The 15,649-nt window shown below is 37.4% G+C and overlaps 8 protein-coding genes across 8 annotated transcripts; 3 read left to right on the forward strand and 5 right to left on the reverse strand.

Moving 5' to 3' along the window:
- Positions 1–114: 114 nt before the first annotated feature.
- VTP21DRAFT_570 (uncharacterized protein) lies at positions 115–4,631 on the reverse strand (the record flags this gene model as incomplete). Its single annotated transcript, XM_069396250.1, has 21 exons — positions 115–309; positions 389–562; positions 623–705; positions 764–1,016; positions 1,081–1,196; positions 1,250–1,448; positions 1,512–1,617; positions 1,686–1,935; positions 1,992–2,218; positions 2,285–2,513; positions 2,582–2,746; positions 2,819–3,041; positions 3,103–3,201; positions 3,265–3,352; positions 3,411–3,511; positions 3,588–3,727; positions 3,792–3,886; positions 3,950–4,082; positions 4,163–4,225; positions 4,294–4,389; positions 4,535–4,631. 21 exons carry the CDS (start codon positions 4,629–4,631, stop codon positions 115–117), a joined length of 3,132 nt encoding a protein of 1,043 aa, XP_069256949.1.
- Positions 4,632–4,798: 167 nt separating this feature from the next.
- VTP21DRAFT_571 (uncharacterized protein) lies at positions 4,799–6,146 on the reverse strand (the record flags this gene model as incomplete). The annotated part of the gene is made up of 5 exons (XM_069396261.1): positions 4,799–4,987; positions 5,044–5,401; positions 5,460–5,570; positions 5,636–6,029; positions 6,092–6,146. The coding sequence occupies 5 exons, from the start codon at positions 6,144–6,146 to the stop codon at positions 4,799–4,801; spliced, it is 1,107 nt and encodes a 368-aa protein (XP_069256950.1).
- Positions 6,147–6,287: 141 nt separating this feature from the next.
- VTP21DRAFT_572 (uncharacterized protein) lies at positions 6,288–7,123 on the reverse strand (the record flags this gene model as incomplete). The annotated part of the gene is made up of 4 exons (XM_069396272.1): positions 6,288–6,354; positions 6,417–6,841; positions 6,906–7,022; positions 7,082–7,123. 4 exons carry the CDS (start codon positions 7,121–7,123, stop codon positions 6,288–6,290), a joined length of 651 nt encoding a protein of 216 aa, XP_069256951.1.
- Positions 7,124–7,290: 167 nt separating this feature from the next.
- Positions 7,291–8,091, forward strand: VTP21DRAFT_573 (uncharacterized protein; the record flags this gene model as incomplete). The annotated part of the gene is made up of 3 exons (XM_069396283.1): positions 7,291–7,568; positions 7,630–7,771; positions 7,834–8,091. The coding sequence occupies 3 exons, from the start codon at positions 7,291–7,293 to the stop codon at positions 8,089–8,091; spliced, it is 678 nt and encodes a 225-aa protein (XP_069256952.1).
- A 190-nt stretch (positions 8,092–8,281) lies between these two features.
- Positions 8,282–10,392, reverse strand: VTP21DRAFT_574 (uncharacterized protein; the record flags this gene model as incomplete). Its single annotated transcript, XM_069396294.1, has 5 exons — positions 8,282–8,674; positions 8,739–8,951; positions 9,008–10,002; positions 10,067–10,223; positions 10,282–10,392. 5 exons carry the CDS (start codon positions 10,390–10,392, stop codon positions 8,282–8,284), a joined length of 1,869 nt encoding a protein of 622 aa, XP_069256953.1.
- Positions 10,393–10,496: 104 nt separating this feature from the next.
- VTP21DRAFT_575 (uncharacterized protein) lies at positions 10,497–11,908 on the forward strand (the record flags this gene model as incomplete). The annotated part of the gene is made up of 8 exons (XM_069396305.1): positions 10,497–10,592; positions 10,706–10,807; positions 10,864–10,986; positions 11,049–11,147; positions 11,206–11,508; positions 11,575–11,682; positions 11,743–11,826; positions 11,885–11,908. The coding sequence occupies 8 exons, from the start codon at positions 10,497–10,499 to the stop codon at positions 11,906–11,908; spliced, it is 939 nt and encodes a 312-aa protein (XP_069256954.1).
- A 356-nt stretch (positions 11,909–12,264) lies between these two features.
- Positions 12,265–12,895, reverse strand: VTP21DRAFT_576 (40S ribosomal protein uS11; the record flags this gene model as incomplete). Its single annotated transcript, XM_069396316.1, has 2 exons — positions 12,265–12,717; positions 12,893–12,895. 2 exons carry the CDS (start codon positions 12,893–12,895, stop codon positions 12,265–12,267), a joined length of 456 nt encoding a protein of 151 aa, XP_069256955.1.
- Positions 12,896–14,240: 1,345 nt separating this feature from the next.
- On the forward strand, positions 14,241–15,039 carry VTP21DRAFT_577 (uncharacterized protein; the record flags this gene model as incomplete). The annotated part of the gene is made up of 2 exons (XM_069396327.1): positions 14,241–14,280; positions 14,405–15,039. 2 exons carry the CDS (start codon positions 14,241–14,243, stop codon positions 15,037–15,039), a joined length of 675 nt encoding a protein of 224 aa, XP_069256956.1.
- Between the last annotated feature and the right edge of the window lie 610 nt (positions 15,040–15,649).

Here is a 15,649-nt window from a genome sequence, read left to right on the forward strand (position 1 = left end):
CTGATAAATAAATAAGGAAATATAAAAGAGCCTTTACTGTAATCAAGAAAGGGTAGAAGGATTTATATGCAAGCAAAGAAAATTCATGTAGCTCTAATATGCTTTTTGGAGGTACTAAACCTCTTCTGGCCCTGTGAACGCGTACCATTTAGCACGGCATTCAACTGCTTCACGCCTCACGAGTCTCTTACGGTCATCCAGCGGCTTTGCTAATTCGCGCAGGACCTGTGTCTTATACGGATAGAGAAGGTCATATCGGATTGTAGCCGGAAAGATAGCAAGGCACTTTAGTGATTCAATACGAACACTCTATCGGTATATCAACAAAACAAGGGTCAGATAACAAAAACCATTTGAATTATACTGAAGATGACGATCGGATCAATACCATCGTATTGTGTTGCTGCATTTGAGAGAGGTCAAGCAATAGTGGGACGAGAGATCCGACATGACTACTTATAATACCAGGGGCCTCTTGAATGATCATGGAGAGGGTCTTTAGAGTGGAGTACTTAAGCTTGTCGTCCGGGAGCGAGAGAGAATGAACAAGAAGAGGAACAAACTTTGAATTGCAAATTGTTATTTAACAAGTCGAATGCAAAAGAAATAAATACTATTTTACCGGTCCGAGTTCATTCAGTAATACTTGCTTTGGAATGTTACGGAGTATATGTGACATCGCAATCAAATAACAATACCGGGCATCTATTAATTGAAATATGGGTTATGGCAACTATTTTACCTAAAACTAATAATATATTACCATCGGAAGAATGATGAAAGCCGTCCACAATTTTTGGCATGCAGAAATCAAAGAATCTTTGTTTATACAATAAACGCACCGTGGCAAAGCTTTGTTGCGTCAGAGCAATATCTTTCTCGTCGTCATTGCCAATTAGATTAACAAAGCTCTCAGCAGCGGATCGTCCTAGCTCTGGGTCATGGAAACAGGCGATCATTTCTGAGACCATTTCATAGCCTAAATTGTGTGCTTTGAGAAGCAACCCTTTCGCTAGCTACAGATAATAGGGTAAATTTAAAAATTTGGAAATAAAAGAAAATAGGACGAAGTAGTTGTACCCATTGCCAGACCAAGATTGCTCGTTGACGATCAGTTATTTTGGCAGCCGCGTCATTGATGACCGGTTTAAGAACTTGAAATACATTCGTTTGCAAAAAGTTGGCCATGCTTTCCTCTACAGAATCCAATTAGCAAATGAATGAAAACAAGCATTTCATCATTTATTACCATCCGTCCACTTGTTTATTACAGATCCAAGAATAGTAGCAAGGGAAAGTCGCTGCAGTTCACTTTCTGAATGAAGGCAGAGAGTCATGGTGTCTGTTAAGAATTGAATTATTGATTCAACAGGAATCAGATTCCGGCACGATCCAATTGCAGCACAAAATAGTAGGGTTAAATTAGCTTGAGAAAAGCGCGCATTTGGCTAGTCGTAAAATAAGGCATTAATATAGTAGTATCTGAATAATAGAATGAAATTCAAGCGTACAACTAAAGGTTGAAATGAAACCGACTGGATCTCTTCCAACTTAAGCCACGAGATATCGCCAAGTAGAAATGAACCGAATACATTCCGCAAAAATTCATCTTGCTGTCTAAAACACAAAAATGCGAACGATTATTTAACTTTAAAGAGCTAATTAGATGTTTCTCTATTGCATACTTCGTGTCTAGATTTCTCATTGTGATTGCAATTATACGTGCCACCCTATTCAAAACATCTTTATCGGTCATCGCGCTAGCAGCTGATTCTTCTTGTTGTATCGTAGGCTTAACGCACAACGCAATTAGGTGAGGGACAAATATGTTGATGAATCTACCGATATCAGTGTGCTTTTTCAACGATTTAGTAAGTAGGAGACTAAGGAGGCAGTCAAGAAGCGCACAGGGATAGCTTGCATCAAATGAGTCACCTAAAAGAAAATTATGTAATTCACATCAATAACACGAGAAAAAAACGTGTAGGTACCTGCTCCATTTAGCTTCCGTAGTAATTGAGGAGCTGTCGCATCAAAAAGAATGGGATCTATGGCGAGCTCTGATATTGCTTTAAGAATATCAGTATATGAATCTTGGTTGCCTGCGGCTTCGTCAGCTGTGTCTGGAAGCCCGGAAATTAGTGTCGGCATCGCAACATCCAAAATAATTTCGGGTTTTAGTTGGGCAAGCTGTGATAACGCTTTCAATGACTCCGAACTACATAGGTTGTAGGCGTAGTTTTAGTAATTACTTTATATTATGAATTATGAAAGATAACCATACCTCATTTCAGTATCGGATTCATTTAAAATTCCATGAATCAAATGTTGCACCACGATTCCGGTCTCGTTGTCTGATAAGAAACGACGGTGCAAAACAAGACTCTTGAGGCCAGAAAGCCCAGCAAGTCGGAATCCGTTGTACTCGTTGGAAGATATTAACGCATCGGTAAACAACTCAAAGAGCCGATCTTTATCGGAGAGGAGAGGGGTTACAAATTCGGAGTCATCAGCTATTTTGTAAGAAGGCGGATTGTGATCAAAAATAACGAAAAATGCAGAGATTATTTCAGTTATTTACTTTTTGACTTCGTTTCATCAATTGACCCATAGAGCATTCGGCTTGACTCTAAAAATCCCCAAATAATGTCAAGTAACGCTTTTCGCCTTGTTATTACTTCACTCTCTCGATATAGCTGTAAAAGTGTTGGTAGTACGGCACTAGCAATAGTAACAAAAGCCGGGTCTATTGAAACAAAAATTTAGCAAACGCATTTAGAAGTCAATGAAAAATCGATCAATTCAATGTGCTATTAACCTGATGCAGAAGCAGCAGATTGCAATATTTTCCCACTCGGTTTAGCTTGCTTAAGTTCTGGTTCTTTTATTTCGTCAGTACACTCATTAATCAGTGGACGTAAAAAGGCCTCCATCGGGTCAGATTTAGACGATAAACTGACATTCGCAGACAAGACCATACTAGTGCATCGGATGGCGTCTAAGGCAGCATTTTCAATAGCGTCTTCTGTCGCATTATATACCTAAATCAAACACTCATTTAATTAACATATATAGTAAGAAAGATAAAAATTTACAACTAACTCCTTCTTTTAGATGAAGCCGCAATTCCTCTAGATGGGGAACAAGAGCATCCACTCCATACACTGGTGCACATGCTACAAGCGTCTCGAATGCGTCTCTCTACGGCAAAGAAATTAAATCATGAAATTAGATTTAAAACCGTTAATAAGAAAAATTACGGACCTTTGCATTCCCAGAGCTAGATGACATCTTTTCTAATAATAGTGGCATAGCGAACTTTGCAAAGAGAGGAGACGAGGAAAGACATGCCCTAATTATGAAATCTTAAGTTTAAACCTCCTTACATTAAATATAAATGTTATACAAACCTAAGATTGATTTTCAAGTCTTCGGCAGTTATCCCATAAGGATCATCAGGAGGCGGTCTAAATGTAATCGGAAAATAGCAAAACGTGACCTCAAACAAATCCTGCAAGAAAAATATAGAGATGTCGTGTGAGATATATGATGATCCTCACTAATATATAGTTTGTTTGGAGGTTTACCTCGACATGGTTTGTGATATCAAATTCATCTATTATGCGTTTTGCTAATGTAAACGCAAGCATTAGGTTGCGTGGATCCTTTTCCCCATCCAACGCTTGCACAAATCCGAGTACGAAATCCGATCCAAGTTTTTTTAAAGCTAATGCACGTAGTGTCATTCAGCTCATTTTTTAAAAGCAAATTCAAAAAAAAAAGGATCAAACCTTGAAGATACTCGTGCATTAACCCATCAAATATTTGGAATATCACATATCTTGTTGCTTGTTGAAAATTTTGCACGCTAATTGTCGAAAATATTCTTTTTAAAAAGAATATACAATTATTATTTAGCCAGTTTATATACAAGATCTTATAGACTTACGCCTTTGTCACTTTCAAAGCATCTTCATCAGTAAAACTTGGGAATTTTTGTAGTGTAAGTATCCCCTTAAGTAGCTCTGGAACACATACTGTGTCTGATAGTCTTTCACAAAAAAAATCGACTAAAACAGTAGCTGATAAATTAAAATGATGGGAACAAAATAATAGATAAGCATTACTACGCAGATGAAAAACAAATATAGATAATACTTACTTTCTTGTTTACTGACTAGTGTAGCGGGACATTTTGCTAGGACAGTAGAGAGAAGTTCAATTCCTGAACAAAAACTAGAGCATTAATTCAACTTTTTAAACTTGAATTTTACTCATCCACTAGCATTGTACCTTTAGCGCGAACAATTGCTTCGTCACTGGTCAAATATTCACCAAGCGCTTGAACAAGTTCAAGTAAACCATTTTTATTTCCATGATCAGCTACAACTACGTAGAGAATAAAACGAATTAATATGGAAGATCAAAATAACTACAGCTCCAAATAATCTGATAATTTTTTGAATTGCGAGTTGCCACCATTTCTTATCAAGTAGATAGCTGAAGCTTAAAGGTGCGGAATTCTTTAATTTACCTTGAATGATTGCATCTCGTACAGTCGATAATTCATTGTAAGAATCCCCTGAAGAAACCCCTGTTATATAATTTCTCACGTATCGCTGTAGAGACATGTTCTATAATTCTAAAATGATCTCGAGGCTTAATGAAAATAAACATATATTTTAAGATTATATAATACGCCGCAGCTTAAATTTGTTTGTCAAAAATTAAATCAGATGTTATATGCATGTAAATATTTAAAGACAACAAGTCCCTTTATTTTTCTTAGTAAAATGCTTTAAAACTTCCAAGATTTCCATCGTTCGTCAAACTGCTCTTCCTCAATGGCTTGAATTCCATCCTGTTCACCGACATTGTCACCAGAGACAGCCAACCTCTTTCCACTAGACTTAAACAAGTACTTAGGCGTTTCGAAAGCCAGGGCCGGTTCTTTCTTTTGCTTTCGAGCCAAATCTGCTTCAATCATCTATAGACAAACGAGAATTAATGATATGAAAAGTTTCTTGAATAGCTTCCACCTACAGATCCATAGGTATGATCCAAGAAATCCTCAAGTACAAATGACTGCTTATCAAACTTCTCCGAAAATATTTTTGCCAACGAAGATACATTAGGATAGTAGTGTTCTTGAAGCATCTTAACTTCCCATAACGAGCTCTCTTGGGCTCCGCAGCGATATGGATCAAGCTCATCAAAATTGTACGGATCTTGATCAACAGCTGTGGGGGTATCGCGATGAATTAGTGACATACAAATTGGATGAGCCTTGAGGAGATTGTAAATCATAGGAATGAGAATCACTATTCCAGAAGGAGGCGCTGAAAGAGAAAGACGAGCAAATCGTTTTATGAAGGCAGCTATTAAAGTGGTCGGGAGATATCTATAATCAAAAAATTAATACGAGACAAAATAGGTTATAATTTGCATATGAAAGTTACTTAGAGCTCATAAAGAGGGTCAATAGCCGGAAGAATCGGGAGCGGTATTTAACATGCATTACGTTACGGTCAAGAAGCTGATAAAGCTTAGGATAGAAGTCTGGGTAATCTCTAAAAAGAGTGAAATAGTTCTCGAGTCAAAAGTCTGCTAAACAATGTATAGTAGGAGTAGTTACAGGTTATGCTCGTTAATTAAGGTGAATAGACCGTTTAACGCTAATAATGCAATGGACCCTCCTTGGTTATAAGAATCAGTCAAGAAATCCATGAGCATAGTTGGTTGAGGCATGTGTGGAATAATCCTTTTATGTATAATGAGGAGCGTCTTCTTGTATATAGCAGGTGTAAGTGGGAGACGTAATAAGGCAAGCCAACAATCAGCATACGCGCGACGGTGAGGAAGTAATTGTAGGAGCAAGGGGCGTGTATCTGCCATGGGTTTATTATCGATGTGTGGCTTGTTAGGTTTAGATTCTGTTATTTCATCGTCATCTGAAAAAAATAGAGAATCCGCAGCAATCGCATCGTCAACACCTTTATCCGATTTGTTTTCACTTGTATTTACTTGCTCTATTGAACAAAAGTTACTTAGTATACTATTATATATAAAATAAGATTTATAATGACAATACCTGGTGCAGGATGTCCTGTCCAAAATTCATCAAGTTCGCTCTCCTCAGTGGGCATTGTTCTTAGATTCTCAAGTATAGCAAAGACATTTTCCATTATTACCGATGGGGGAACAGTCCTTTTTTTTCTATTTGTTAAAAATAAAATAATAAAAATTATTATTATAAAAAATAATACAAACGGTGTTTGACTCTGAGTTCAAATGATACATACCTTGGACTTATTATTGTTTTCTGGAGCATCAGACAATTCACTCATAATTTTCCTAATTGAGTAACAACACATTAATATAAATGAACTTCTCTTGCAAATCTAGGCTATGCTTACACTGCATTCTTGAGAAAATAGTATCGAATGTCATCGAATACGTTTATATACTTCTCCACAAATTCGGTCTGCAATGGCTGCGAAAAATTATGTGTTCCGAGCAAAGCATTTAAAACTCGATAAAAATGGTTATTTGCGAAATGATGGCTCCCCGATTGAGAAGTTAGGAGCTGTGATTCTAATTTGAGAATTTCCATAAGCACATTGAGGGCAGGAACTTGAAGACCGGGCTCTTCAGATTGAAGTAGTGCGAACAAGCGAGTGAGGTAGCGGAGGTAGTTATCCCGCAACCAAATAGTAACTGTAGTTGTCGAATCTTCAGAATTCTTCTGCTTCGGCTTTTGAAGATCTCCTTTCGTTATATAGCGAGAGAATATACGAAATAGTGCATGAAATGCAGCATGTATAATTTGTGGAGGATTATTCTATATTTTAAAAATAAATTTTTTAAGCAAATGGACCGTATTATCAGAGCAGATAATAACATACTTCTGTAAGATCCAACAATTCAACTATATTGTTAAGATTTGCCTTGCTCTGGTGGACACTCCGCTCGAGCTCACGAATGTGAGCAATTGTTGTTTTAATTACCTCTTTAGAAAGAGCCTATTCAAAAATAAGATAACTAAATTTTGAAGCAAAAGCTAAAGCATTTTGTTCTATACCTTCTCATTATATTCCCTCTTGCGTTTCTTCAGTGGTGCCATTTTCTATATATTAATGTAATGGTTGATAGTAAGAAGAGCAAATAAAAAAGTAGTCAAAATACGCCACATATTTGTTTATATTGTGGCTTTGAAAAAACGTCTAATAAGGACTATTCACATATATAGAGTCTCATAATTCTGGGAGATCCAAGGAATCTATGATAGCCATGGCAAGACACCCCCTTTTTCTCCTCTCGCGCTCAATAGTTCCGCGCTATTTTCTTCGTAATAGTAATCTTCGGATCGCACATCTTCACACTACCCCCATCTCCAAAGCAAATATTGGGATTCTTGGTCGCATGAATCCTTGGGCAAAGGCAACAAAACAGGTTGAAAGTCAACAGCCCAAGAGCGAAAAGCCTCACAACACCAATGATAAGAATCCACTCGACAAGATTGATTTATCAATGGATGTTACGGTCGACAATGTGCTTGAAGAAGCTCCGTAAGTATATAATATATATTGCTTCTTATATTTGTTGCAATTTAACATTCAATTCTAATAGATGGAAGAGGGCAGATCCTATTACTGAACCGGAAGAGATTCGTAAAATTATCAAGGAGATAGTTTTATCTCATACGCAAGTGTCCGATGTTGGAGAGGAATGGCTCCAAATTAAATTGGATTCCACCGACCTCAAATTCCAGGTATTTGCGAGTGTTTCTTTGCATTATCCACTCATTATTTAATTGTTTCAACTTTCTTATAGATCCTTAAAGAAAGCATTGTGAAAATAGGCAAGGATATCCCAAATCTAGAGTTGAATAACATTGCAACTATTCAAGATGCCGTTGATTACTTTATACAAGTTGAAGAACCTATCTCGAAGCAATCCCATCCTGTTGCATATTGGTTTAAGAATCATGCTGACGAGCTCCCACCTAATATGCAATTCGTCCCATATGTGAAAGAGCGAGGAGTGAAGCGTGGAGAGCGGCTATCGGTAAAAAAGAGAGAGGGCTATTAAAGATCACATTTTCATATCACGTGTAAATATAAATTCTATATTTTAATCGAATTAGAATGATAAAAAGTAAAATGATAAAAGCTTAAGATATCAATATACATTAAAATTGTATAGTAGCGAATGATATATAAATATGGAACTACTATGAATATCGTTAATTTATAAGGGTTACTCTACAAAGTCATGGAGCTCAATATCGCTCTGATCGCCAAATTTTATGTATTTTTTCACTTAGCGTTGGACCAACTCTCTTTCGCGTTACTACACTGTTGCATACTCTACTAATCATTAGTGCCTCTTCCCCTTCCTCCACACGCACATATGCGTCGAATAGAGAGCGTGGAGTTTCATATCGCCGCACGATCTCAGCGGCTCTATCTGTGCTGACACCACGTATCGTTTTAAGCATTTTAACGAACAAGTCTCCTAAGCAGAGTGTTCGATATTTGCTATTAAGCTCCGAATAGGCAACATATGGAACAAGATAAATGCGACTTGGATACTTGATAGCAAGTTGTCTTTTTAGGGCAAGAAAAGTGGCACGTTCAATGACGGAAGATGGGATACCAAAAAGCTGGGAGTCCTGTAAGTAAAACGCTCTGTCAACTTCACTGGAACAAGAATTCTGGATTAATTAGTAGTTATACCAGGTGCATTTTTTTGATGCTATGCGTTAAATATGCAAGATATTTGATGGATTCATCAATCGTTGCCGTACGTTTAACGAAGAACTCGTCGACTACTTGAGTTGAAGAGATAGCTGACATAATAGCTTGCATGCCGAACTGCCTCGCTTCGTCTACATTATAATCTTCTATTAAATAAATGATTTGCGAAGCACCAGATTGGCTGAGACGAAACTAAATGTTATGTTCGAGATTAGGCAGAAGAATACGAGAATTTAATATGTTTCTACCTTTTGTTCTTTAAATCGCCCATCTTTTATACTTTGCACTAAATCGTCCATACGCTTTCGTTCCACGACATAATCCAAAACCAATTCTTTCCCGGTTGCCTTCTCTTTAGCCACCCAAATAACATCGCCTAGTTCCAAGTTTCTGACCTCAACAGCCACACCCTCTTCCTCCAGTTTATCGGCAATATAATCCCTATCTTTTTTCATTCGTATTTCACGCGTGTCAAGCAAAAGTATAATTTCAAACGTATTAGGCGAGAAAACTATTGGATCAAAGGACGAAAGCGAATCTAAGTTTTCAGCAGGAATAGAACTACTGGTACGCGAGATGGATGGTAATTTTGACCCTGATGAATTAATCGGCAAAGAATGAGAACGTATTAGAGAACTGCTGAGGGAGCTATGTCCTGAGGGATAATCAGCATTAATAGCCGATAGATCATTTAAGAGGGTGGTTGAAGATCTATCCAATGTGTTACTGCTGTCAGGATAATCTTCGATTATAACTCTACCCGGATCTTCATTCTCAATATCTGGTAATTGAGCCGCGTTCTCGTCCAGACTACTGGATTCGACCGCGTGTAATTGTTTCGCTTGTGCAGCTTTAGCAAGTTGTCGCGCAACTTCAATTCCAACATCCGTTAACATAAACCGTGTACCAGATTTGTATACATACTCCTTCTCCAGTAAAGTTTTCATTGAGCTCCAAGCCTTAAAATAACCTCCTTTTCCTGGTACATCGAAGGATGAATCGCAGTGAGGACGGGCGTCTTGGATTATATCCCTTTTTCCAATAAGAACGCCAGGGTTCAAATTATGATGCTTAAGAAGAGATATAAGAATGGCATAGGCCCCAGAACGGTAGACAGGGACATACATCCGTGCTTTGCGTTTTTTAGGCTGATTTTCGCTCTGAATTTCCTGGTCAGCCGAGTTTGTTCTTATTAATACAGTGTTTGAAGTGTGCCCATTGCTGCGCTTTTGAAATGAAGTAGCTATTACAAAAAAATAGTTATAACAAACGCTGCTCTAGAATACTGGAATGCATGAAGTATCTACCCTCAGGCAATTGAGGCATTGGCAAATTATTTTCACGACAATACTCCTCCATCTTTTTTTCTAGTCGCTTCACAATTCCGGGGCCAATATATGAGAGTTGTATAGCCTCTGCTGGATGCTGAAATGGAATTGGATAGGATTGCATAGAATCATAGGCCTAGTTTAAATCATGAGAATATTGTCTTGTCATATAACAATAATGCCCTAAAATCAACCTTCCGATAAGTATGGTAGGCTTTATTTCCAGCGGCTTTGTAATCCTCTACCCACTCGCCGATCCATTGCAATAGTAGGGGGTTTCCACACGGCCGCGCTTTCAGGGTCATTATTATCTCAATAGCGCGACTTGAATGTACGCGTTCTCTATAATTATTATCCCGTTATGGGATCTTAAGATTCGGAAGTGATGATGTAATCATTTCTGAACGAGATGTTTCCAAATCATCCCCTCACTCTCTTTCTCTCCTACTATAAATACCTTTGCCCGCTCATTTTCACGGGAATCATGTCCAACAATAATCTAGTGGCAAGTGTTTCTGATTTAATAAAGATCCAGCATTTTCCTACTCAAAGAAATCAAAAATTTTTGTTACTCATTTTTTTTCTTTCAATTTGTATTAACTTTCAACCAATCTATAGTCTACGGTCTATCGTTTTGTCATTGATGATGTGATAAGCAACGTTCGAAATGATTTTGAAGACATGGGTATAGATGAGGCCGTTCTCATGGAATTGCAACGCGTTTGTGTCCCATTTTCTTTTTTTTATAAAGATGAGAATATTAATACTCTATCTAGTCTTGGGAACAGAAAGTGGCTGAATCACAAGTAGCTGGCCTCGGTGAACACGATGAAGAATATGATTATAATGAAGAGTACGAATCACAACAACTTCACTCCCAGCAACCTTCTGGTGAGACGGTAGGGTTTTAATTGATTTCTCGAGACATTTTTACAGAGAGATCTTACATATCAGTATATAGGCAGTACAGGCTGCTGCAAATCTTGCTACGTTGGCTTCTGCTAGTGTTGCTATCCAAAATACAGAATCAAATGGTGTCGGCCGCCCACAACCGTTTTTAGTAATTTTCTACTTTAATAATTAGACACAAGAATATTACATTAATGTTGTATTTTTAGCCTCCTCGATCTATTGAGGATCAATCGCAGATTGCCTCCCAGCTGCATTCCCAACAGCAACACCAACAGTTACAACAACAGCATCATCTACATCACCAACAACCAAAACCGCAGCAGCCGCAACAACAGACACAACAGGGAATGAGCGGGAACCGACTTGTTCTTCCTGGAGGAAGCGGTCGGATACCTCAGCTAGACGGTGCAGATGATACAATAGCTATACGACTTGAGGATATTGAATGTGATTTCACTATTACGCCTCGAACACGGCGGATTGCCCAGGTTGATGGAGAAGAGGATGCGGTAAATTATAGTTGCTAAATAGCAACTTTTTAGTTTGCTTTTCCTAATATACTTCCACAAATATAGGACGATGATATCAACTCGGAACTAGACGATACCGATGAAGAAGAAGAAAATGCCGATGGGGAAGATGGTGCTGTTGGTGGCAACATTGTTCTGTGCCTTTATGATAAGGTAACCAATTGATAAATTCTTTTAAAATCTACTACATATATAAATCTTCGTTATATATAGGTAACACGGACAAAAAATAAGTGGAAATGCATTCTCAAGGATGGTGTTGTATTCCTAAATGGACGCGACTATCTATTTCACAAGGTAATCTAAATTCAAAGCTCCTAATTTAATCATTAAATCAAACTTCTCGATTCTCTAGGCCAATGGTGATTTTGAGTGGTAAAAAGCTGGAGATTCTGGACTATAAAATATGCTCTTTCCAGCTGGCTCCATCTTCTTTTTTTTTTGTATTTCCTCTCTCTCCTTCTCTTTCTGATGGCTGAAATGAAAGAAAAGAAAAACAAGAAAGAGAAATCGCCTTTATCTTAAATTTCTTTTGTACACTTTTTTGCACACTAGTGAGCAATGTTCTTTCTATAAAGATTCATCAAAGTTCTGCTATTTGACCCAGGTTGACTCAATGAATATCCATAAAGAAACCGGCTCAATGTTGTTCAATCAGTTTAGTATTTTAACGCTCTGTTGAAAATGATGACTGGAAAAATAATTTTATGGCAAACAAATAATAAACACATATGTTCACAAGCGACGACCGCGACGACCACCCTTACGTCGAGTAGAATCAGTGGGAATCGGGGTAACATCCTCAATACGTCCAATCCGCATGCCAGCACGAGCCAATGCTCTTAATGCGCTCTGTCCACCAGGTCCAGGGGTCTTCGGCCCATTACCACCTACTGCTCTCATTTTAATGTGCAAGGCAGTGATGCCGAGCTCTTTGCATCTAGCAGCAACATCCTGTGCCGCCAACATAGCAGCGTATGGAGAGGATTCATCACGGTCGGCTTTTACTTTCATTCCACCGGTAACACGCACCATAGTTTCGCGACCAGATAGATCGGTCACATGAACGAAGGTATCATTAAAGGAAGCGAAGATATGTGCAACGCCGAAAACAAGTTCTCCTTCGCGCACCTGCGGACCAAGTGAAATGTTCTCTTGGACTTGGGTTTTCTTTGCTTTTTTGCCTGACTGTTAAGAAGAATATAAACTACATTGTTAGGACTGGATTTAAAAAAGCCATCAAAACATTGAATCCTCCACTACATCCCGCTATCATCATAATATGCAATGAGGTGTACAACATGACTTCATGTTATATTATCTCTTACATGGATATAGAGGATGGATGGATGGATGTACCTACCATAGTAGATTTATGGACTTAAAGAGAGGAATAACTATATTATGCAATATAATAATCTATATCTTCTCTCTAAGCTGCGTCTTGTCACACAAAGTCTTTTTCCCTTTAAATGTGCCTTCAATGTGACCATCATCTACAACGTTTCTTTGAAAATATTGATGAGTTACCCATTCTACATTTTTTTATTGCAACTTAAGTAATATCTACTTATGGCTGTTTGATGAAATATATAAATACAAGAATCATACCTGAAAAATAGAATTGCAGCAGATATTTATCAACATTTTTGCACAGTAGTGAAGAAACCTCAAGTGTATAAACACTCCTATCATAATAATTCGTAAATTTAGGTTTAGAGAATCTATTTTTTTAACTTTTAGAGGAGACCCGGCGTGCTAACCAGCTATATCATGATATCAATCTCTATTATCTCTTTAAACTTGTTTCATTTTTCTACAGAAGAAGGGTGTCCTCCAAAAGGCAACATCAGCAAAGAAATTGGCCATGGCCGAGAGTGCGAGATCTCTCTTGTGGAACAAAACAAGAAAATAATAGGTTGGTTATCTTATTATTAGCATCATAATATAGTTGGATGACGAGCTGGGGCCTCTCCAACAGATTAAAAGCTGCAAAATAAAGGGGAAAAAAATGCCATATTCGAAAAATTTTTTGATAGTAAAGACAGCCAATTGTAAATGTTTACTAATCAAAACCTACTATCATTCTTATGCTACCCAATCAACAACTTTTGAACAGTTCCGAAATTCTCTAAAGGAGGCAGTAAAATCATCTAATATTGCAGAAATATTGCGAATACCTAGAGTTATGTATTTTTTGCACTACTGCAGTGTTTTATTATCGTAGCGATGTAGCGTAATAGCTGATTGAACATGGCCTTTTTCTGCCATAAATTACAATTAAAAGGTATAGATATTATGATACTCCATGAATGAGATTTACAGGAAGCGAGTCATGATTTAATCTGATTTTGATATATTGATACTATAACTTATTTATTGAAAAAAAAAAAAGAATTGCATATGTTATCATTATTGTTCATTGCAGACCCTCTTAATATATTCTTCAGACATGAATATATTAAAACAAACTGTATTGCTTGCTTGCGTAGACGTGTGCCCGAAACTCGAGTATGTTTGGGAACTTAAATGATCTGATTTTCTTATTGTTATTCATCACTCAATATGGTATAGTGGTTTTGAATTATTTCCATTTCAAAACAATGGAATCTCCTTCGATTAATCAGCAAAGCCTCGAAAATTATCTCCGACCTAGTTAGTATATAAGTAAGTCTTCTGAGTGGGTATGAGCTAATCCCAAGAGCAGCAACATGTCACAGCATATAATTCAGATTGATATTGTTTCCGATGGTAAGTTATTGCCCATTGTCAGTCCTTTCACTTAATTTCCTTTGTCCTTTTATCAGAATTTCTTCTCTATTACAGTCGATACTTTTTTTTTACACTAGCATGGTATTAAACATATTTATGTTAGTTACATGTCCTTGGTGTTACATCGGAAAGCGTCGTCTAGAAAGAGCTATACGCAGTTTTCAGTTAAATCACTCTGAAGTCCAATTTAGCATTGAATGGCACCCTTATCTACTTGATCCAGTTACACCACCTCGTGAGAGTTATAAAAGAATGGATCGAATGCGGCAGAAATTTGGTACACAAGCAGAAGAGGCCGTCAGTCGTGTAATCCAAATTGCTGAAACTGAGGGACTTAAAATGGTTTGGGATTATTATACCGGTTCAACTATTGATGCCCACAGATTAATCAATCTTGCGAAGCAACTTGATAATGGTGATAAAATGAGGAGTCTTGAGAATGCTATCGTAGAGGCGCTCTTCTCAGCTATACATGTACAAGGTAGAGATATTACCCAATACGAAATCTTAGCAGATATTGCAGCAAGTGTTGGAATAGATAAAAGGATGGTGTTGGCATACTTGCAAACTCCACAAGGAGAGATGGAGGTACGTCAGGAGGCTTCACGAAACTTCCGGCGTAATATCAATGGTGTTCCACATTTCCTTGTTGGTAAGAGATATGCTTTGGGTGGAGCCCAGGAAAGCGAGATATTTGTAGAGGTATTTGAGATGTTGTTAAAATTGGAGACCCCCTGATGGCCCCTTGTATTATTTGTTTTTTTATTCACATTTTCATAAATAATCTTCCTTATATTTCAAAAATTTCCGCTGTACGCTTTACTATGCAATCGGTGCTCTAATTAGTCGAAGTACACATTATCTAACTATTTTCCTTTATTTTCTATATTATTTAACATACATTTCAAAGGTTATCAGATATGTTCTCATATTTTGTAATTGTTGCAAATATAACGGAATACTTGCAGAGTTTTTGAAAGAATCGCCTAGCACTGATTACGCCATCGAGAGCAATGAAAAGGGTTAGGTAGACAAGCCACAAATGATATTCACTCTGACTTTCCATTCTAAATAGCCTACACAGTTGTAGATGCACAGACCTCAATGATGCAATACACCTATATAGTCTCATCTAATATCTAGCACGCTTTTTTTTTTATACTTTGCCCTAAAAACTTATCGGCTACATATAGCTTGCTATTTGGAAATCATCTATGGTAAAGATTTACTGGGGAAAAAAAATTAATATAATTCTATCCCTATAACAAATGGTCATAAGAAAAACGGAAGGAAAACACAAGGATGCAGGCAGAAAGGATGGAGATGCTCCAGATTTCAATATATTTTT

This window comes from Calcarisporiella thermophila, assembly GCF_041956535.1.
Source record: "Calcarisporiella thermophila strain CBS 279.70 unplaced genomic scaffold VTP21scaffold_1, whole genome shotgun sequence".
NCBI classification, from domain to species: domain Eukaryota; kingdom Fungi; phylum Calcarisporiellomycota; class Calcarisporiellomycetes; order Calcarisporiellales; family Calcarisporiellaceae; genus Calcarisporiella; species Calcarisporiella thermophila.